General features: G+C 38.8%; 1 protein-coding gene across 1 annotated transcript; it reads right to left on the bottom strand.

Moving 5' to 3' along the window:
* Nucleotides 1–11348: 11348 nt before the first annotated feature.
* On the bottom strand, nt 11349–12506 carry LOC133071925 (transcriptional adapter 1-like). Its single transcript, XM_061164780.1, is given in 2 exon segments — nt 11349–12311; nt 12313–12506. Coding segments are annotated over 2 exon segments (1014 nt in total). The 5' UTR covers nt 12424–12506; the 3' UTR covers nt 11349–11408.
* Between the last annotated feature and the right edge of the window lie 11731 nt (nt 12507–24237).

Below are 24237 nucleotides of genomic sequence, written 5' to 3'. Positions count from 1 at the left end.
GGTTGAGATTCAGAGAATCACAAATATTCCTGTAACAGACCACGACCTGTCCAGCAGGTATTCAATGTTGTTTAAATAGCTTAAAGGTTTAAGAAACAATGCTGCCGCTCAGTCGTTCAGTCATGTCTGACTCTTTATGACCCCATTGACTATAGCCCTCCAGGCTCCTCTGTCCATGGGATTTCCCAGGCAAGAACACTGGAGTGGGTTGCCATTTCCTACTCTAGGGGATCTTCCTGACCCAGAGATCGAACCCATTTCTCCTGTGTCTCCTACATTGGTAAGCAGATTCTTTACCATTTCATCACCCAGGAAACCCAAAATAACGTTATCTTGTTTTAATTAATACTTATCATCAAACCACCTGTTTGCATTCAACTGTTTTTAGATACTAAGTCCTCTCAGACATTCCAAGACAATGAAGTGAAACGGTGATTCATTTGATTCACCCCAACAGAACTTTATCATGAAAAATATACAGGAACTCCAAGCCAGATACAGATGGAAGAAAGCATCCTTTTTCAGGACTCAGTTCAGTTCAGTCGCTCAGTCGTGTCCGACTCTTTGCGACCTCATGAATCAAAGCTTAATTATAAATAATATTTCTGGTGCCATTGGCACAAAACACATTTCAGGGCCTATTTTTTGAGGCTGATGTGAATGGACTTTTTTTTTGATCTTCACTTTGGAGACAATCAGGGTTTCTGGGACAGTGAAGGTCAGTGCAGGTGATCAACTCTCTGTATCCCGCCTGACACCCAAGGACAAGAGGAAAAGGCCAGGCCCAGGTCCTCCACAAGCCTTTCCCTACCTAACCCCAAGCAGGCTGGCCGCTAGAGGGTGGACACAGAAGAGCAGTGAGCCTGGTCCCTGCATCTTGCCTCTGGCATCCACGCAGCCACAATCCTTGGCACAATCACCTTTTTTGGTTTTAACTGATCATTTTATACGATTCCACTTTCTCTCTTTTCTTAACATATCAGTTATACCTCTCTTTTTAGTTTTTTTTTTTTTTTCTTTTTAGTTTTTTTAGTGGTTCCTCCCATTACTTCTTATACTGTTGCATTTCATCTTTTCCTGTAATCTTTTGCACATTGCAATCCTGAGTGAATTATTCTTTCTCAGACATCCTTGTACTTCTTGTCTTGTACAAGACATTTTAAGGTATCTGAACTACAAATATAGACACCAAAAAGGCATTGTCAAATTATTAGTCAAGTAAAAATTCCATTCTTACACATGTGTAACTTTCTTCCCCATTATAATGTTAAAGTCATTTGTTAAAATTAAATACAAGCTATATTCACTGTGTCAGTGCTGCAAAATAACCATGCAGAAACTCTACAAGCTTCAGCAATATGCTTTTAATAACCTCATGAGTCCGAGAGAAAAAGATTTATATTGACCTTGGTTGGGTGATGTTTTCAGTCTCTGCCTGCCTCAGTTTCACGTCTGGGTTGGCTGGCTGTCAGTTGATTTAGATGGTCTTTTCTTGGGAGACTAGGCTACTGGTATTTTCAGCTCTTCTGCATGTGACTCCAACCTCCTATATGTAACCTCAGTCATGTTTTAATGGAAATAACAGAGACACAAATACACAAGCAGATTATATAAAGGTGTTCGTAAGCCTTTTCATGCTTCAAGTCTACTACCATCCACTGATCATGAGTCATAAGGCCAAGTTCAGATTCAAGAGATGCGGTACAGCTTGTCCATAATGGGCTGGCACTGTAAAGTTATATGACAGAGAATATGGGTTAAAGCAGGGCAAAAATTAGAGCCAAATACATCCATTTTCCATATTCACTTCCCTTTTTTACTTTTAATCAGTTTGTAATGTATAGAGCAAAACTCAAAAAAAAAAAAAAAAAAAAAAAAAAATACCAGTTGGTGTTTTGCTTGAACTTTACCCAGAAAATGCCACAAAGATAATGACTTAAAAGCAAATATGCATGTCCTAGTTCTGACTTTTCTATTCTGAAAGGTAAATATTCAGTGGAACAAAAAAGGGTTCTAGAAATCTCAATTTGAGGTGCATTTTTTTTGTGTATTTAAGAGTCAACACATTCGATAGTCAGGGCAAGTCTCTCAACTGTTCCTCTGAGTTATGTAAGACACATCAAGTTTCTGTAACATGTCCATGGTACTATCTCTTGATTTATACAAATGTAAGTGTTTCAGTTGCAGCACTGCATAGTAAACCACCACAAATCTGAGTAATTTGAAATAATGGCATTTTATTTGCTCACTTATCTGTAATTTAGGCAAGACTCCATGGAGATAGCTCACCTCTGTTCTATATGGCATGAGCTGGGTCAGCCAGAAGGCTGAGATTGGTTTGTTCATTTATATTTCTAGAGATTGATACTTAAGACTCAAATGATTAGGTACTGAAATTTGAGGGTTACTTGGACATCTTTATCTATTGCCATGTGGCTTCTTAAATATGGAAACTTCACACCAGATGGACACTTATATGTTATCTCAAGTTTCAAATCCCCAAAGAGAAGGAGAAGCAGCTAAAAGCTGTTATCACTTCTGTTAGCCATGAAATTCCTGAAGTGTTACTTCTACCACACAAAGCATGTCACCACATATGATTCCTTTTTTAAGGGGACAACATTCAGAATTCACCACTTGCTGAGAAGAGTATCAAGGTTCTGAAAAATTTCGTACCACCAAATATATTGCTATGGTCATTTTTGTAAAGTGCGATTAACCAGAGATGCTCCAAGATAATCACCCTGTCATAGGGCCCACCCACATGGCCAGAGGAAGTTGTTCCCTCCCAGCACCATGCCAGGGACTCTAGCAGTTCACTTAATACTTTGTAACTTTTATGTGTGAGTGTGTGCTAAGTCGCTTCAGATGTGTCTGACTTTTCAGGACCCTGTGAACTGTAGCCTCCAGCCAAGAATACTGGAGTGGGTTGCCATGCCCTCCTCCAGGGATCTTCTCGACCCAGGGACTGAACCCACATGTCTCTTATGTCTCCTGCATTGGCAGGCAGGTTCTTTACCACTAGCGTCACCTGGGAAGCCCTTGTACTTTTTATACCCTATAGAAAGTGTGTCTCGTTTCTTGAGGCCCCTGTTGTCTATAAGACAAGAGTCCTAGTAAGGGCTAATCAGATAAATACAGTCACTGAACATGTATAATATTTTAAAAATACATTAAATGTTAATATGTGGAAAAGAAAAATGTATTTTTTGATTCTATAGTGATGGATTCAAACTACCCCACTGAATAAAACTAATTATCAGTTTTATAAAACAAACCTGAAATTAACTTTTTATTGCATATAAATTCTCTCTAAAACTTTTCCCCCACCAGAATATATGATACAAGAAAACATAAACCTGTTTTTGTTATGTCTTGTTTCTACCAACATATTCCCAATACACAGAACAGTTGAATGAATTACTGAATTGAAAGCAAAATCAATTATGACTACAAGCAAGTAAAGGAATTATTAGGGAAGTAAGATCAGAACTTTACACACAATAGATAAGAAGAAAATCATTTTGTTAACAAGTTTGACAGAACTTGGAGTCAGAACCCAACTGTGGAACAAATTTATTTTCTTTCTTCAGGCAAAAAAACTGAGGTCATTTAGTTAAGACACATACTGTACTAAACAATGAATTGATCCTTTCAATTATATTTCCAGTGTCTGAAAAAAAATACTATCAAAATTCTAGGGTGTTTATAAAAATATATATGACTAGACAGAAATCCAAAAACCCTTCAATGTTTTAAAGCTCTTAAAAACTGAGATCAACCATTTCTATTTCTATTAATATAAAAAATTTTACCAGCTCTATTTAGGAGCTGTATCAAGAATTAATGGCAATAGAGTCCACTTACAGTGAAGGCTCTAGACATCTATCTCTCGGATTGTTTTAAGTGGAACTATGGATGTGAAATTTAAGAAAGAACAACATTCCTTTTCTATCTAATCAGAGATGATTAATAACATTTTAATGCAAATCTTTACCACTTAAGATGAAGATTTTGATTTCTATAAGAAACCACATTATGTAGATGTGAATAAGCCTTCCCTGATAGCTCAGTAAAGAATCTGCCTGCAATGCAGCAGACCCCATTTCGACTCCTGGGTCTGAAAGATCTGCTGGAGAAGGGATAGGCTACCCACTGCAGTACTGGGGCTCAGCTGGTAAAGAATCTGCCTGATATGCGGGAGACCTGGGTTCGATCCCTGGGTTGGGAAGATCCCCTAGAGAAAGGAAAGGCTCCCCACTCCAGTATTCTGGAATGGAGAATTTCATGGACTGTAACTACCACACAATTGCACTCATCTCACATGCTAGCAAAGTAATGCTCAAAATTCTCCAAGCCAGGCTTCAAAAATACATGAACTGTGAACTTCCAGATATTTCAGCTGGGTTTAGAAAAGGCAGAACCAGAGATCAAACTGCCAACATCTGCTGGATCATTGAAAAAGCAAGAGAGTTCCAGAAAAACATCTATTTCTGTGCTATTGACTATGCCAAGGCCTTTGACTGTGTGGATCACAATAAACTGTGAAAAATTCTGAAAGAGACCAGACCACCTGACCTGCCTCTTGAGAAACCTATATGCAGGTCAGGAAGCCACAGTTAGAACTGGACATGGAACAACAGACTGGTTCCAAATAGGAAAAGGAGTAAGTCAAGACTGTATATTGTTACCCTGTTTATTTAACTTATATGCAGAGTACATCATGAGAAACGCTGGGCTGGAAGAAGCACAAGCTGGAATCAAGATTACCGGGAGAAATATCAATAACTTCAGATATGCAGATGACACCACCCTTATGGAAGAAAGTGAAGGGGAACTAAAGAGCCTCTGGATGAAAGTGAAAGAGGAGAGTGAAAAGTTTGGCTTAAAGCTCAACATTCAGAAAACTAAGATCAGGGGATCTGGTTCCATCACTTCATGGCAAATAGATGGGGAAACAGTGGAAACACTGGCAGACTTTTTTTTCTTGGCTCTAAAATCACTGCAGATGGTGACTGCAACTATGAAATTAAAAGATGCTTACCCCTTGGAAGCAAAGTTATGACCAACTTAAACAGCATGTTAAAAAGCAGAGCCATTACTTTGCCAACAAAGGTCCGTCTAGTCAAAGCTTTGGTTTTTCCAGTAGTCATGTATGGATGTGAGAGTTGGACTGTAAAGAAAACTGAGCACCCAAGAATTGATGCTTTTGAACTGTGGGGTTGGGGAAGACTCTTGAGAGTCCCTTGGACTGCAAGGAGATCCAACCAGTCCATCCTAAAGGAGATCAGTCCTGGGTGTTCATTGGAAGGACTGATGCTGAAGCTGAACCTCAAATACTTTGGCCACCTGATGCGAAGAACTGACTCACTGGAAAAGACCCTGATGCTGGGAAAGATTGAAGGTGGGAGGAGAAGGGGACAACAGAGGATGAGCTGGCTGGATGGCATCACGGACTCAATGGCCATAAATTTGAGTAAGCTCCAGGAGTTGGTGATGGACAGTGAGGCCTGGCGTGCTGTAGTCCTTGGTGTCGCAGAGTCGGACACGACTGAGTCACTTTCACTTTCACTTTCAAGCCTTCTACTACTATCATTTAGCACTAGCAAGAGATGGGGAAGAGAGTGTAAATGTTGAGAGAAAGATACACCTGGATTCATACAATAGTTCCAACAACTACTACCTGAGTATGTCGTTGGACAAAGTAGCCAATCCTCATGAACTTCAATTGTTTACTCTTTTTTTCATTTTTTGGTTGAACTTATAAAACTTAGCAAACAGTTTGGCCTTTAAGATTAAATAGCTTATTTAAGCATAATACTGTGCCCAATCAATAAGTAGCAGTTGATCCCCAACTTCCTACTCAGCATAAACCCTTAAAATTAAATAAATTATACATTTTTCCTAATAAAAGAATAAGAAGTAAGTGAGTGATGATAAGCGATTGAAGTACCAAGCACCCAGAGCTTGGGAAAGGTGGATATAATGAGACCAGGTTTTCCTGCACAATAGCACCAAGGAGTGCTAGATTTTAGAGTCATTCACAGAATACATATTTATTCATCTCACATGAAGTGTGAGGAAGTATGGCAAGCAAGATAATGTGCCCAAGGGCAGAACTCCTCAGAATCCATCATCACATTTTAATAAATATCTCGTCTCTTCTGCAACAATGGGAGTTTTTATAAGGTGAACCAGCTCATATGCACTTGACAAATAAGGGGCTGATGTTAGCATAATGGAGAAGTTACATTAGTTCAAAAGGGATACTTCCTAGCCAGCTAATTTTGTGGTAATCATCAGCTGAACATAGCAAGCAGTTGAGTAAATGGTCCTGTTCATCAGCCACGTTCACTATCCTCCCAGGGCTCATCAGTTCAGTTCAGTTCAGTTCAGTCCCTCAGTCGTGTCCGACTCTTTGCGACCCCATGAATCGCACCATGCCAGGCCTCCCTGTCCATCACCAACACCCGGAGCTTACTCAAACTCAAGTCCATCAAGTCAGTGATGCCATTCAGCCATCTCATCCTCTGTCGACCCCTTCTTCTCCTTCCCCCAATCCCTCCCAGCATCAGGGTCTTTTCCAATGAGTCAACTCTTCGCATGAGGTGGCCAAAGTACTGGAGTTTCAGCTTCAGCATCAGTCCTTCCAATGAACACCCAGGACTGATATCCTTTAGGATGGACTGGATTGACCTCCTATTTTGTTTTGTTCGTTTTCCTGACTTGTATGCATTTTAACCTTGTCCTTGTGACACAGCCTTCCCAGCCTTTTTTTTTAATAAGTTCCCTTTGGCTACCTGTCTCTTACCTTTTTAAAATAAAGTCCTATAATTTCCAGAGCAGTTTTTGTTTCTGCAGGATTTAATACGTCTTTGTGTGCCCAGACGCTCAGTTGTGTCCAACTTTTTGCTATCCCATGGACTGTAGACCATCAGGCTATGGTATTTCCGTGGGATTTCCCAGGCAAGAATACTAGAATGGGTTGCCATTTCCTCCTCCAGGGGATCTTGCCAACTTAGGGACTGAACCCGGGTCTCTTATGTCTCCTACGTTGGCAGGTGGATTCTTTACCTCAAGCGCCACCTGGAAGTTGCTATTTTTATTAGGATTATAGCTGTGTTTTATGAGCGTTCTGTTTATAATAGGTTTCAGAGTGATCTGCATCGGTCCAATTTTGTCCACAAGCCCCATTTTTTGTACACAATTTTTCAGAATAGACAATCTTTAAGAATGCTGTATCACAATATAGAATAAATTTAGTTATTATCCCTCCTAAAAGCCAAAGAAAGTGGAAGTTGCACTTTAACTCTTACTTACCAGTCTTTCTCTAAGAATTGAACCTCAACTTCTGAAAACACAGGCAACCATCCCTGAAACAGTCCATCCCTTCAGCTGGATGTTTTCCTCATGGACGTCTAAGTTCAGTGTATCTCCTAGGTGGTCCCCAGATTCCTGGGTTTTATATCACAACACTGCTCACATTCAAATACAACTTCCCATTGATTTCTCAAGTTCAAACATTGATTCCTTCTGTAACAGTTGTTATAGTTTATTACTACTGCTTTGCCCAGCATTTATCACAGTGCATGGCACATAATAGGGCTTCAAAAAAGTGATTGCAGAATGGCAGAATTCATGGATGTGTCCCCATGTGTGCAAGGACACAGAAGCTTCATCATAAGTGTCCACATTCACTATTGTATATAAAATAGATAAGTAATAAGGATATACTGTGTAGCACAGGGAACTCTACTTGATACTCTGTAATAACTTATATGGGACAAGAATCTAAAAAAGACTGGATATATGCATATGTATAACTGATTCTTTATTTTACATCTGAAACTAACATAGCATTGTAAATCAGTTATATTCCAAAAAAAGTGTCCATACTTAGAGTTAGCATGATCACACTGTCATAATCATTATTGTTAAAATTCAATTGTATATAATATTTTTTACCTCTTGTGGTATATCTAATTCCCACCATTTCCACGGTCCTGTTCCATTTTATAGCAATTGCTCTCAAAGAAAGTTTTATCATCAGTTTTCAGGAGGTTAAATGTGAGGGCCAGAGGTTCAGAATAGTTTGTCTACAGATATACAGGCACTTAATAGCTCTGACGCCCTAGGAACCAACGTGTCCTACTTCTCAGGCCAGATCTTCCAGAATCGTTACAATTATTCCCATGGATTCCTGCTCAGGATTATTTAGAACACAGGTTTTGATTCCTGACACATTATCCTTTCTGCTCCTGTGGGTAAGTAGACCAGGAATTAACATATTTTGTATGGATTAATTCTTTCATTTAATATCTCTGTGGAGAAGGTCTTAGAGCATTGTGCCCTGTCCCCTGCATGCTGATTTGAGAAAAGCAGGAGAGAGAATGCTTATTTGTTGACATTTTGGTTTTGGTAAATAAAGTGACCTTTAGCTTCAGTCACACACTTGAATTTAAGTAAAGATAAATGAAAGTCTGGAAAGCCTGGCTAAAAACCAAGTATATTTTGAATGAAATATGCTTGGCTCAGAGCAAACTACTCATTACTTCTTCCTTCAGGCCTACTTTCCTTTAAAATATCCAGATAATCATGAAAGATAAATTAGATAAACAGTTCTTGACCCAACAGTTTCATTTTTCTTTGCAAAAGCATTGATAATAGAATTCCTTTAAAAGAGCAAGTACCTTGAACAGATGTAAAACATCAAAGACTCTGGCCCAACATCTTTGTGCATTTCTACAATGGAGATGGATGCAGAGGTCCAGGCACCATTGTGCTAAGTGGTGGGGCTACACAGGAGAGCAGAATACCCTACAAGAATTTATGCTTTTTAAAATAAGCATCTATTTTGAGAGAACCTTCACTGTCAGGTAATATTAAACCTATAGACATAGATTCTGCTTTTATCTGGATAAACATGAACTGGGCACTTGCTTGATGTCAGAGAAATTTTTGGTAAGGAGCCAAGTACTGATTATCTTTCAGAACAAGCCAATGCATTTTTCAAATAAGTTCAAATGTCTCTTTTTTTCTAACACAAACCTGCCTATAAAAACCTGTTATAGTTTATGTTCTCATTCTAATTTTTAGGAGAGAAAAATTTGTTTTATCTTCTCCAGAGATGGTTCATCAAACTACCACCTTTCGTGCTCAAATCTTTTACCTCTCTTTGGCTTCCTGTAATCCATTTCAGACCCTCCAGGAACATCAATCTTCTTTTTTTTTTTTTTTTTTTTTAAGTTTTCCCCCAAAAGATTTATTTGTTGCATTTAAAATACAAAAACTTAAAAGCTTTTGCACTACAAAGGAAACTATAAATAAGGTGAAAAGACAGCCCTCAGATTGGGAGAAAATAATAGCAAATGAAGAAACAGACAAAGGATTAATCTCAAAAATATACAAGCAACTCCTGAAGCTCAATTCCAGAAAAATAAATGACCCAATCAAAAAATGGGTCAAAGAACTAAACAGACATTTCTCCAAAGAAGACATACAGATGGCTAACAAACACATGAAAAGATGCTCAACATCACTCATTATCAGAGAAATGCAAATCAAAACCTCAATGAGGTACCATTACACGCCAGTCAGGATGGCTGCTATCCAAAAGTCTACAAGCAATAAATGCTGGAGAGGGTGTGGAGAAAAGGAAACCCTCTTACACTGTTGGTGGGAATGCAAACTAGTACAGCCGCTATGGAAAACAGTGTGGAGATTTCTTAAAAAACTGGAAATAGAACTGCCATATGACCCAGCAATCCCACTTCTGGGCGTACACACTGAGGAAACCAGATCTGAAAGAGACACGTGCACCCCAATGTTCATCGCAGCACTGTTTATAATAGCCAGGACATGGAAGCAACCTAGATGCCCATCAGCAGATGAATGGATAAGGAAGCTGTGGTACATATACACCATGGAATATTACTCAGCCATTAAAAAGAATTCATTTGAACCAGTCCTAATGAGATGGATGAAGCTGGAGCCCATTATACAGAGTGAAGTAAGCCAGAAAGATAAAGAACATTACAGCATACTGACACATGTATATGGAATTTAGAAAGGTGATAACGATAACCCTGTATGCAGAACAGAAAAAGAGACACAGAAATACAGAACAGACTTTTGAACTTTGTGGGAGAATGTGAGGGTGGGATATTTCAAAAGAACAGCATGTATACTATCTATAGTGAAACAGATCACCAGCCCAGGTGGGATGCATGAGACAAGTGCTCCGGCCTGGTGCACTGGGAAGACCCAGAGGAATCGGGTGGAGAGGGAGGTGGGAGGGGGGATCGGGATTGGGAATACATGTAAATCCATGGCTGATTCATATTAATGTATGACAAAACCCACTGGAAAAAAAAAATAATAATAATAATAAAAATGAATATAAAAAAATAAAAATAAAATACAAAAACAAATGCACAGATCCAGATAATGAACCACACATACTTATCTACACATATATTTAGACCTACTTAAACCCATCTGTATATTCTAGTGTATCTACCTATAACATCTCTTGAATAAAAAAAGCAACATATCTTTTACGAAACAAACTTGGTTATTAGTAACACTGCCATTTGGAAGGATAGTTCACAAGAACAGGAGAATTAACCAAGTATAAATCCAGTATGTTTACCTGAACTTCTTAAAGACGTCTATAGGAATAGATGAACCTACCAATCAAAGTCTTTGGGCCTAACAACTCTAAAAGAAAGGAATTATGAGAAGATATTTTTATAAAGTTAATTGCATCCTAAGAGATTATTCTCATTTGGTTTTTAAAGAAGAGACTTTATCTTATCGAACAGCATAGTATTTCTAAGTCTTATTTTCTATGATATTGTAATAGGCAACTGTATCTGTTAAAACTGGTCACGAAAAAAAAGTATACTAAACTGATGACTAACAAAGATAACCAACTTTTAACACTTTGTTAAAAGCAGTTTAAGAAAAAACAGTTCTTCAGGAGAAAAGCAGAGATTTTAGACTTGCCAGATACAGAATACATGATGTCTCTGAACGAACAGACATCCTCCTGATTGTGGAGACAAAGTTATAACAGCTTCTTTGTTCTAGAATGTCACCTACCTCACATGAAGACCATAGGATACTAGGGCTCAGATGCCCAAACATCGCTATTCCAGGCACAGAACTTTCTCAGTGCCTAGTCCCATAATTGGGAACACACACACATACACAAGAGAGATATGGGTCATTATCAAAATCAGATTTATATTAATGGTGTCACAGTAGCAACACAAAATGTACTGTCTCCTTTCCATAGGAAAGATTATATGTACACTATACACTTAAGTCTTGAAATGTGAATCCCCAAAACATTCATTTCAATAATCAATGAGGTTGCTGAGGGTCCCACACCATCAAATCCTAATTCAGCAGAACAAAAGCCCCTCCTTGGCTGCCAAGCGCTGGCGATGGACTTTGTCTTGCTGCAGCTCTTCATGATTTGGATGCCAGAGTTTCATAATGATCCTTTCAATGTTGAGAGCATAAACGGTATGGGCAGGAATGACTTCCCTGTGTACCTGCAAAGCTTCAGAAAGGTCGTACATGTTCACTGGAGGCAGAGACGCGGGCAGTGTGTCCCCAGAACACGCCAGCAGGAGCGCCGCTCGCTGCTCAGCATCATCAGGGGGCGGGTGGGACGCTGGGTTCTGACCGGCGCAAGGAGCAGAGAAGGCTGGAGGGCTTTCTATTAAGCTGTTATAAGCTACTACACTATTCTTCAGGTACGGCTGTGGAGTCACATTACTACCAAAGGCATATTTAAAATGACCATCACGTAATCGGTAAGCTTTCCTTCTTGACACAACTGATGTCAGTATATCTTTAAGGTGATTCTCCACCGCGTAGACGGCAGCTGAGACAGCCTCCTTGGTGACATTGTCCAGCCCGTGTTCGCAAGCAGTCACTATCATTCTCCCTTCAAGCTGACCCCGAGTGGGAAGCATCATTGTGTGGGAACAAAGTTTCAAGTCATCGTCATCCTGGGGATCCTTTGCCACAAACTGCTGGGCTCCTGAGAGGGGATTTTGAGGCTGGAATCTATGATCAAATTTCTGACGAACAGAAGAAAGCTTTTTCTTTCCCTTTGGTTTTCCAGGTTTGGCTGCAGAACCCCCTGTCCAGGGTAAAGATCCAGCACCCTCTGGTGTAGACACCAAAATCTGACAACGCGTGAGAATAGCCAGGAGGAAATCGTTGTGAGAATGGACATTATCCTGTGTGAGAAGTCTATGAGCTTCAAGGTCAAACTCTTCTTTGAACCACAACTTTCTTCTGCTTGAACCACAACTTTAAGTTAGCCCAGTATTGTTTCACGTTGTCCCCCAGGGCCTCGCTCAAGTTCTTCTTCGCCGCCTCCAGCTCGCTCACAAAGGTCGCCATTGCTCCCCACGTATCAGCCCGACCTCAGACGTCTCGGCCACAGCGACCCGCAACCGAAAAAACAACTCCACGAAGGCTTCGGCTCCTGCTCCGGCGACGCACTCTACTCCCGTCTGCCCCGCCCCCAGGAGCGCGGAAGACCGGTGTTTGGTTTTCAGCTCCGCGCGCCTGCCTGGAGAGAAAGTGCTCATTAATCTTCTTTTGGTAAGATATGAGTGTGATTACTGGCCTTAGCAGAGAGGTGAAGCGCAGAGGCTGCACATAGTTATGTCTCAGTCTTGAGAGTTGCTACTATCCACTAATATGTGATTAGTGTGTGAGTGGCAGAAAGAGAGAGAGGGAAACCTCTTAATTTTTGATACTACCAATAAATCCCTCTTCTCTTTGGAGCACCTCAAGATGTATACATAGAACTTGGTATCACTCTAGGATCCATACAACTCCATTCCCCCAACAAAGGCACATAATAATCCACAGAGTACATTTTATGATCTCTGCAAAATTATTCTTGATTATCCCATGGGGCTTTATCAGAACAGCCCTGGAGTAGGTCCGTCATGGTTAATTTTATGTGTCAAATTGACTGGGACACAGAGTTCCCAGACATTTGGCCAAACATTATTCTGGGCCTGTGAAGGTGTTTCTAGAGGAGATTAACATTTGAATCTGTAGACTGAGTAGAACTGATGCTCTCTCCAATGTGAATGGGCCTCATCCAATCCATTGAAGGCCCAAATCAAACCGAAAGGCAAAGTAACAGAAATTACTTTCTCTGCCTGGCTGACTTTGAGCTAAAACTGTGCCTTGTATTACCTTTAGGCTGGGACTTAAACCATTGGCTGCTTCTTCTTCTCAAGCCTTTAGACTCAAACTAGAACAGTAGATTTAGGAACTTCCTAGACTCCATAATCACATGAGTTAATGCCTCATAATAAATTTTTTCTCTTTCTTTTTTCTCTGTGTTTCTCTTTCTATCCCTCTCTCTTTTAGAGATATAGATACAGATACAGACATTGATATAGTTATAGATACACAGATATAGAAGACTTTTGAGAATTCCTTGGAAAGCAAGGAGATCAAATTAGTCAATCTGAAAGGAAATCAACCCTGAATGCTCTTTGGAGGACTCATGTTGACGCTGAAGCTCCCATACTTCGGCCACCTGATGTGAACAGCTAACTCATTGGAAACGGCCCTGATGCAGAAAGAGAAGAGGGCAACAGAGGATGAGATGGTTGGATGGCATCACTGACTCAATGGACACAAGCTTGGGCAAACTGGGAGATGGTGAAGGACATGAAAGGCTGGCATGCTGCCGTCCATGGGGCCGCAGAGTTGGCCATGACTTGGTGACTGAACACCAACATATATAGATATAGACATATAGATATAAATATATATAGATATAGGCATAGATGGGTTTTCCAGGTGGCACAGCAGTAAAAAACTTGCCTGCCAGTTCAGGAGACGTAACAGACATGGGTTTGATCCCTGGGTTGGACGATCTCCTGGAGGAGGGTGTGGCAACCCATTCCAGTATTCCGGTCTGGAGAATCCCATGGACAGAGAAGCCTGGCTGGCTACAGTCTATAGTGCCACAAAGAGTCAGACACAACTGAAACAACTTAGCATACATTAACATAGACACAGATCTAAATATGGGCTTCCCAGGTGGCTCAGTGGTAAAGAATCTGCCTGCCAATTCAGGAGACGCAGAAGATGTGGGTTTGATCCCCAGGCCAGGAAGATACCCTGCAGTAGGAAATGGCAACCTGCTCCAGTATTCTTGCTTGGAAAATTCCATGGACAGAGGAACCTGGTGGACTACAGTCAATGGGGTTGCAAAGAGTTGGACATGACTGGGGACTGAGCACAGATGCATAGATATAGAGATATCCATATCCTATTTGTTCTGTTTCTGTGCAGGATGTTATCACAGGATCCAGTCCCACTGGAGGTATTGCAGTCAGTTAGAGGTAAAGTATGTACCTTAAAAAAAAAAAAAATTCTTCTGGTGACTATGACTTATTGGTCAAAGCACAGACACTCACCAGTTATATATATAAATATAATCCAAGTATCCTGTGAAACCATATAAAGAAAAGAACTATTTTTCCAAAAGTCATGATATCCTTAGACATCCCCATGGGCCACAAGTATAGTATGTCTTTTATGTTAAGCCACAGAGTAGTTTTATTCCTCTCCTTTTACAAATTCATTTTCAGCCTGTGCAGTAGAAACTTTAATTTTTAAATTTACTCATAGTATTTTTTTTTTTTTTTTTCAAAAATTTGGAGGCATTAACATTCCCCATCCCCAATATAAGCAGTCACTCCTTCATTCTTCACCAACTGGGCAGAAGGTTTGCAATTTGAACTTTTTTCTCCTTGCACATAGAAATTCAGTTATTTGATATTTGTATTTTTTTTCTCCCAGAAAACTCCATATATGAAAGGGAAACAGTTTTATGAGGGTTTAATTTGCTCATTCCTGAGAAGACCTTCACAGGTCCCTGAATCTCAAAGCTTCATTTTGGGCTTCTTATACTCAAGATTGCAGGTTCCCCTGTTGGCCGGATGTGACTTAGCCTCACGAGTGCTGTGACTGTATCGTTATGACAATACAAGTAAAATGAGGGCAGGGATTTGGTCTGTTTTCTTCTTTGTCTTATGCCCAGCTCTAAACACAGGGCCCACATATAATTTTTACTCCCTAAATAAGCTCAAATGAATTGCAATAATTCACGCATTCAAGACATTTCATAAGGGCACATGAGTACCAGGAACTGTGAGAAGAAAAGCAAGTAGAATGCTCAGGGAAGAATTCAGGGATGAATAAAGCAGTCTTAAAGTAAAATAACAGTCACAGACATAGAACTAAAATGCCAAGTGTTGGCTAAAGAAAAGGAAATAGTATCTATGACCCAGTATTGCTTTCTGTTTTGCAGCTCATATTTGAAATGTAAATTACATTTTTTCTCAGTTCATCTTCTTTTTTATATACTGTTAAACAATGTGGCTGAGCATTTTATCCTATTTTCATCAAAAACTTTAGTTCTAAAGTTTTCAACGAATAGAAGCATTACAATTGAATCATAAGAACAGATACACCACAGCAGTACTTCAGTAATTTCAGAATGATTTTTTTAGAAAAGATAGACATTAAATTTAACCACACTGATTGAATCTTATTTGTAGGTCTATTTGTCATTCATTTTCAAATACATTTTTTCTTTTTTTTTTTTCTTTTTTCTCATTTATTTTTATTAGTTGGAGGCTAATTACTTTACAATATTGTAGTGGTTTTTGTCATACATTGACATGAATCAGCCATGGTTTTACATGTATTCCCCATCCCGATCCCCCCTCCCACCTCCCTCTCTACCCGCTCCCTCTGCATCTTCCCAGTGCACCAGGCCTGAGCACTTGTCTCATGCATCTCAGATTGGGAGAAAATAATAACAAACAAAGCAACAGACAAAGGATTACTCTCAAAAATATACAAGCAACTCCTGCAGCTCAATTCCAGAAAAATAAATGACCCAATCAAAAAATGGGCCAAAGAACTAAACAGACATTTCTCCAAAGAAGACATACAGATGGCTAACAAACACATGAAACGATGCTCAACATCACTCATTATCAGAGAAATGCAAATCAAAACCACAATGAGGTACCATTACACGCCAGTCAGGATGGCTGCTATCCAAAAATCTTTTTTTTTTTTTTTTAACGACAAGAAATGCCAATTCAGCCATTTGCGGCTGTTTCTTATCGTGATGGCTTCTGGAAAAACAACTGTTCATAAACTACTTATTGTTAAAAGATTTTAAATCTATTAAAGTGGATGACAGAAAGAGAGACTAAGTAAATATTAGTAAAAAGTATATATTGTTTCCTGGGGTGTAGCCAAGAAAATTGGAGTCCTTATAATTTAAATATTATTTCCAATAAAATTTAGTGGGTTCAAAAAAGAGTTGCAGGGGAGATAAGGAGCCAAAGATTAACTTCCACATGAAAGTAAACCTTAAATTTTTTAAGTATCCTGTTTTCAAATTTAACTTAGTTTTTTCTCTCAAAGAGCATAAAAATAATGATAGTATTTATGTAACATTTATACTATGTGAAGTTCTGTGCTGATTATAAATGATCAAATTTAAACTTGAAAACCAACCAATGGGGTGTCTACTCTTAGTATGCCTATTTAATGAATGTGCTATTGTGGGAAGTTCATGCTGCTTAAGTAACCCCAGAAAATCTCAGAACTTGGATTTAAAACCGGTCAGTCAGCTTTCTTATTATTGGGGTTAAATTGCCTCTTACAGTGGACGAGAGAAAAAAGAAGGAAGGAGTAGACACAAAGAGTGTAGGTAAATGCATGGCTTTGAGGGACATTTAGATATATATATAATTTGGCCATGCTGCATGGTATGTGGGATCTTAGTTCCCTGACCAAGGGTCGAACCCATACCCTTGCACTGGAAGCTTGGAGTCTTAACCATTGAACCACCAGGGAAGTCCCTGAGGGACATTTTTTGCCCTTGATTCTTTCAGTTCAGGCAGCAATTTATATTTAAGATGTCTATTTCTTGCCCACTAACTTTGAACTTTACCACTCTCTCTTGTCCCTCTCCTCGGTTCTGAATGCTGATGTTCATAAATATCTCAAGCACATCCCACTATCACTCTGCTGCTGCTGCGGCTGCTAAGTCGCTTCAGTCGTGTCCAGCTCTGTGCAACTCCAGAGACGGCAGCCTACAGGCTCCCCCGTCCCTGGGATTCTCCAGGCAAGAACACTGGAGTCGGTTGCCATTTCCTTCTCCAATGCATGAAAGTGAAAAGTGAAAGTGAGGTCGCTCCGTCGTGTCTGACTCCTAGCGACCCCATGGACTGCAGCCCACCAGGCTCCTCCGTCCGTGGGATTTTCTAGCCAAGAGTACTGGAGTGGGGTGCCATTGCCTTCTCCAGTCACACTGCAATCCCAGCATACTTGCTCCTTCTTTCTCCAGTTCCCAGAACCTCAGCCCAAGACATTGTTCAAGGCCTTCCTGCGTGCCGAGAATGAGCATTTAAGGGCCTTTTAACCATTGGACTGTCCACTGTGAATATTTCTGGAAAGTTCAATAAATGACCTCAGGCCTTAAGTCTTGATGCTTCCATCTATGTACTAACAAGCAGGCAAAAAAAGCAAAAACAAAAATTAAAACAGGAGAGATAGTTCTCAGGAAATCAAAACAATGTAGAAGAACATAACTTTTGGCCTACTTTTATTATTTGTCTTTCCTTAAGTATCACAGCATTGACTGAACCCTTTTTTAATCAGTTGAAAACTTTTTTTTGGCTCACTTTGCAAAAAGAAATAGATTTGGCTCTACTGTTTCATTTTGTTTTCCATTTGTGCTATTGTCCATCAATCCTTTTCAGACTCCTTAAGGTAAGCAAAATACAGCATTGCCAATTCTGTGGAGTATCAGATATGGGGTTACATTTACCTGCTGTTTCAGATTGCCCTGGTCCAGCACCTTTGTGCAATTATTTCCCTTGATTATTCAATCATATGTCCAAAATTCAACTCTTAACAGAGAATATAAAAAAAAAATTTCTTAAAGAAAGAGAAACACAGTGGCTTTTGAAAGAGAAAATATTACTATGTTTCTCTGTACTTCCCTAATGTTTAGTTTCAAAGAAATAAAATGTATTGCAATCAAGTTAATTGATAATATTTAAAAACCAGGTGCATTATTTTTATAAAAATATATCCATCTGAAATAATAGTTTGATAGATGGAGTTTTGAATGTCTGATGATAAAGAGTTGGGTGTTCTGGTGAAAAAGAATAAACTCAATACTAGGTTACTGTAGTATGGAGAAGAGTAATACTGTGATCTGGACCTCTGGGTCGTGTTTTGACTTTCCTAAGTCCTAAGCATTTTTGTGTTTGAGGGTCCTTTCTTCAACTAAGCATTTTATGGCTGTTTCAGTATAATGATGAATGTAATTCAGATTGGTTATATTAATATATTTTTCTGATTGTATCATATATTAAAGCATTCTTGGACACCTTTAAAATTATAATGGGTCTAGGATGCCATGGCTACTGTTCCCAATAGGTAGGCTGGCACTCCTGAGTTGGTTCAAGGTCAAGGTAGGAAGCTATACACATATGGGTTTAGATGTCATTTGAGATTCTGAATTTTCAAAAGAGTCCGGCTTATTTTAGCAGAGCTTTCATTTGATAGTTTGTCTAAGATTTTTGCTTTTTATATTGTTCATTTGAATAAAGATCTGTGCCTCCTGTGGACAGTACAAAGTTATGATTCAGCCTGAGGCAATAGGAGTTTTCAAGATGAATTTTCCTGTTATTTCAGCGGTGCTCTCAATTTCAGTTTTTTCTTTCCCCATGATCTAATCGGTAGCTTTGAAGGAACAGGTTCAGACTTTAAGGTTGTCATGGGAGTTCAGTCAAAGCTTTGAAGACATCCTTGACTCCTTTCTTTCTCTCATATGCCATATCAATCAGCTAAGAAATCACATTGACTCTACTTCAATAAAAACTCAGGACGCTTCTCTCTATATCCCATAGCTATCACTCTGGCTTATCAAAATAGCTTCTTAATTGGTCTCCCAGTTTGTACTCTTTCTCCTCTCCTGCCCTTTCTCAATATATAAGTTAAAATGTTCCTTTTAAAAGGTAAAACATTGATCTGCCTCATACCTTTGGGTACCAAACTTTTTTGTCACAAAGTAGCAGCCCAAGCCTTTACAATGCCTTGCACAGCTGGGCACAATCTGGTTGAAAGCTTCTTCTGTATCCATTGAGATGATCATATGGTTTTTATTCTTCAGTTTGCTAATATGCTCTATGGCATTGATTAATTTTTGTATATTGAAAACTCCTTGTATCCCTGGGATAAGTCCCACTAGATTATGGTGTATGATTCTTCTAATGTGTTGTTGAATTCAGTTTGGCATATAGTTGCTTGTAGTAGTCTCTATGATTTTTTGTATTTCTGTGGTATCAATTGTGGCTTCTCCTTCACTGCTAACTTTATTTGGTCCTCTCCCTTTTTTTCTTGATGAGTCTGGCTAAAGGTTTATTAAAGTTGTTTATCTTCTCAAAGAAACAGCTTTTAGTTTTATGATCTTTGATATTTTTTTGTTTCTATTTCATTCATTTCTGCTCTGACGTTTTATAATTTCTTTCCTTCTACTAACTGTGGGTTTTTCTTGTTCTTTCTCCAGTTGATTTAGGTGTAGGTGAGGTTATTTATTTGAGATTATTCTTGTTTCTTGAAGTAGGATTGTAGTGCTATAAACTTCCCTCTTATAAATGCTTTTGCTGCATCCCATAGGTTTTGGGTTGTCATGTTTACATTGTTGCTTGTTTTTAGTGTTTTGTTTTTTTTTCCTCTTTGACATCTTCAGAGATCTTTTGGTTATTTAGTAACATATTGTTTAGACTTCAAAGGTTTGTGACTTTACAACTATTTCTCTGTAATTGGTGTCTCATACAGTTATGGTTGGAAAAGATACTTGATATAATTTCAATTTTCTTAAATTAACAGAGGCTTGATTTTAGACTTAAGATGTGAAAATATTCCATGTGCACTTGAGAAGGAAGTGTCAGTTCAGTTCAGTCGGTTAGTCGTGTCCAACTCTTTGAGACCCCATGGACTGCGGCATGCCAGGCTTCCCTGTCCACCACCAATTCCCGGAGCTTCTCAAACTCATGTCCACAGAGTTGGTGATGCCATCCAACCATCTCATCCTCTGTCGTCCCCTTCTCCTCCTGCCTTTCCCAGAATCAGGGTCTTTTCTAAGGAGTCAGTTCTTCGCATCAGGTGGCTAAAGTATAGGAGTTTCAGCTTCAACATCAGTCCTTCCAATGAATATTCAAGATTGATTTCCCTTAGGACGGACTGGTTGGAACTCCTTGCAGTCCAAGGGACTCTCAAGAGTCTTCTCCGACACCATAGTTCAAAAGCATTAATTCTTTGGTGCTCAGCTTTCTTTATAGCCCAACTCTCACATCCATACATGACTACTGGAAAAACCAAAGCTTTGACTAGACAGAGCTTTGTTGACAAAGTAATGTCTCTGCTTTTTAATATGCTGTCTAGGTTGGTCATAGCTTTTCTTCCAAGGATCAAACCTCTTTTTATTTCATGGCTGGTAGTCACCATCTGCAGTGATTTTGGAGCCTAAAACAATAAAGTTTGCCACTGTTTCCCCATCTATTTGCAGTGAAGTGATGGAATGCCATGATCTTGGTTTTCTGGATGTTGAGTTTTAAGCAAACTCTTTCACTCTCCTCTTTCACTTTCATCAAGAGGTTCTTTAGTTCTTCTTTACTTTCTGCCATAAGGGTGGTGTCATCTGCATATCTGAGGTTATTGATATTTCTCCCAGCAATCTTGGTTCCAGCTTGTGCTTCTTCCAGCCCAGCGTTTCTCATGATGTACTCTGCATATAAGTTAAATAAGCAGGGTGACTATATACAGCCTTGACATACCCCTTTCCCTATTTGGAACCAGTATGTTGTTCCATGTCCAGTTCTAACTGTTGCTTCTTGACCTGCATACAGATTCCTCAGGTGACAGGTCAGGTGGTCTGGTATTCCCATCTCTTTCAGAATTTTCCACAGTTTATTGTGATCCACACAGTCAAAGGCTTTGGCACAGTCAATAAAGCAGAAGTAGATGTTTTTCTGGAACTCTCTTTCTTTTTCTATGATCCAACGGATATTGGCAATTGGATCTCTGGTTCCTCTGCCTTTTCTAAATCTAGCTTGAACATCTAGAAGTTCATGGTTCACGTACTGTTGAAGCCTGGCTTGGAGAATTTTGAGCTTGCAGATTTCAGATGGAATGTCTTATAAATATCAATTAAGTCTATCTGATCTAACATGTCATTTATGACTTATGTTTTCTTATTAATTTTCTACCTGGATAATCTATCTATTGATGTAAATGGACAGTTAAAATCATCCTCACTATTATTGTTACTCTCGATTTCCCTTTTAATGGTTATTAGCATTTGCCTTATATATTGAGGTGCTTATAGGTTGGATGCATAAATATTTACAGTTGTTTTGTTGTCTTCTTGGATGGATCCCTTGATTATTGTGAAGTATCCTTCCTTCTCTCCTAGTCTTTTTTAAAATCTATTTATCTGATATGAATACGGCTACTCCAGTTTTCTTTTGATTTCCATTTGTGTGTAATATCTTTTACCATCCCTTCACTTTCAACCTGTATGTGTCCCTATGTCTGAAGTGGGTCTCTTGTGGATAGCATATATATATATATAGGTCTTATTTTTGTATCCATTCGTCCTGTCTGTGTCTTTTGGTTGGAGCTTGTAGTCTATTTACATTTGAAGTAATTATTGATATTTGTGTTCCTATTATCATTTTGGGTTATCAGTTGTTTTGGGGGTGTTTTTGTCTTTTTCTTTCCTTGTGTTTCACACCTAAAGAACTTCCATTAGCATTTATTGTAGCATTTTTTATTCTTGTAATGATTACCTCTAATACTCTTTCAGAATGTATGTTGAATGAAGTACAAAGGTCCCTTGAATCTTTGAAACACAGAGATTACTCCAACAGATTCAGTGTTTTGCTATAATGGGAATTTCTGCACTTAGAATTGCCTAAATTGAAAACAGACCAAATGGGGGGAAAAGCCAATGACTTGGCTAGAGGGTCACTGATGCTAGAGGAAAGGACTGTTTTAATTACTCCCTTTCCTTTGCTATGGATGCACTTGGAAATATATCATTATGCTATCCCAGCTGAAGCTAAATCCATGGAATGGTAACTATATATTGGATAATAGTATTTAGAAACTTAAAGTTTCAAATTTTTAAAAGACTGTCTCAATTTTTTTTTCTTTTTTAGTGATTTGACTATTTTAGTAGCTATTTTTAACCATTTAACATTAAGCTGTTTTTAAGAATATTTCAGGAACATTTATGGAGAGATTTGGGGCTTTGCTTAAAGGACTTCTGGGACTGTGTGAGGAAGCCAAAATTCCAACAGGATAATTTGATAATAGTGAAAAGGTTTATGCTAAAAAATCAAAGTCTGAATCTTACTTCAGAAAACCAACTTTCAAAGAAGCACTACATTAAAATAGAAAAGATTAACTGGTCAGCACAGTCATTCTTTCCATTATAAAGTGCCAGGGAAGAAGGATCTATATTACTTTGGTGAAGTAGAATTTTCCATGGTTTTTATTTTTAACTTAAGTCCAGTTGATTAACAATATTTCTCTAGTTTTACTTGTACAGTGTAGTGACTCAGGTATTTTTTTTTTGCAATTATATTTCATTATATTAATAAGTTGTTACAAGATATTAGACATAGTTCCCTGTGCTATAAAGTAAATCTCACTTATCTATTTTATGCATAGTGATTTATATTTGCTAATGTCATATTCCTAATTTTCTCTCCCTCCCTTTGGTAACCATGATTTTCACTTATATCTGTGAATCTGTTTCTCTTTTGTATACATATTCATTTGGATTATTTTTTAAATTCCACATGTCAGTGATATCATATATTAGAACAGTCTCTCTGTTTTTGTTTGGAAGCTCATGATTTTTTTCCCCATGATTTTGCACTCACAATCTTTTTTTAAATTCTGTCCCCTTTTGCATTATTAAAAACACCCTGCAATAAACATGTCACTATAAACACTGAACAGGCCATGCACACAGTTTTCCTTATCCTGTGCCCCGCTGGGCTTAGTCACTCCATCGTGTCCCGCTTTTTGTGATCAACAAGAACTATATAGCCTGCCAGGTTCCTCTGTCCATGGGGATCCTCTAAGCAAGAATACTGGAGCCCTCCTCCAAGGAATCTTCCCAACCCAGGGACCGAACCCAGGTCTCATGCATTGCAGGTGGATACTTTACTATCTGATTCACCAGAGAAGTTCAAGAATACTGGAATGAGTAGCCTATCTCTTCTCCAATGGAGCTTCCCAACCCAGGAATTGCACTGGGATCTCCGGCATTGCAGGAAGATTCTTTACCAGCTGAGCTACCCAGGACACCCCATCCTTAACCCAGAATTTCCATTTATCTCATTCTAGGCCTAGTCTTTCCATTCTGTGTGGCTCACTTAAAAAATACCCATTCCTTTCTAACATTTCCTCTAATATCTGGGTGAGAACATATGGATCTTTGTTCTGAGTTTTGGTGGCATGTTCTATTTATTTTGGACACAACACATCACTTTGTCTAATATTAGAGTTAATATTTTACATATTTGTCTCACTTGTTGATAGTACATCCCTTGAAAGCAAAATTAGTCAACTTCAAAATTTTATAACCTAATTGCTGAACTATAACGAGGTTCCTGTGGATGTATGTGGACCTGAAATGCAAAGATCTATAAGAAACCTGATTTACATCTTCAGAAATTCAAATCCAGTTGTCTCCACCTTATTCATTGTTTCACTTTCCACAGTTTCAATTACATGATGTCAACCGAGGTCCAAAAATATTAAATGGAAATTTCATAAATAAACAGCTTTTAAGTTTAAATTTTGTGCCATTCTGAGTTCTGTGATGAAATGACCCTCAGTCCCACTTCCTTCCCACTGGGATCTCCAGTCATCAACATCATCTACTCCTGGCATCAAACCATCAACGGGGTATGCCTAGATGATCCAGGATCACCCAAAGCAGTGCTAAGGTTTCATCAGAAGGTAAATACAGTCCTCCTTCAGTATCCATGGGGTATTGGCTCCAGAATTTCCCACGGATAACAAAACCCATGGATGACAAACTGTCTTATAAAATGGTGTACA

This window comes from Dama dama, chromosome 17 (assembly GCF_033118175.1).
Source record: "Dama dama isolate Ldn47 chromosome 17, ASM3311817v1, whole genome shotgun sequence".
Taxonomy (NCBI): Eukaryota; Metazoa; Chordata; class Mammalia; order Artiodactyla; family Cervidae; genus Dama; species Dama dama.
Note: the sequence above shows the minus strand (reverse complement) of the source record. Positions and strands in the feature narration are given on the sequence as shown.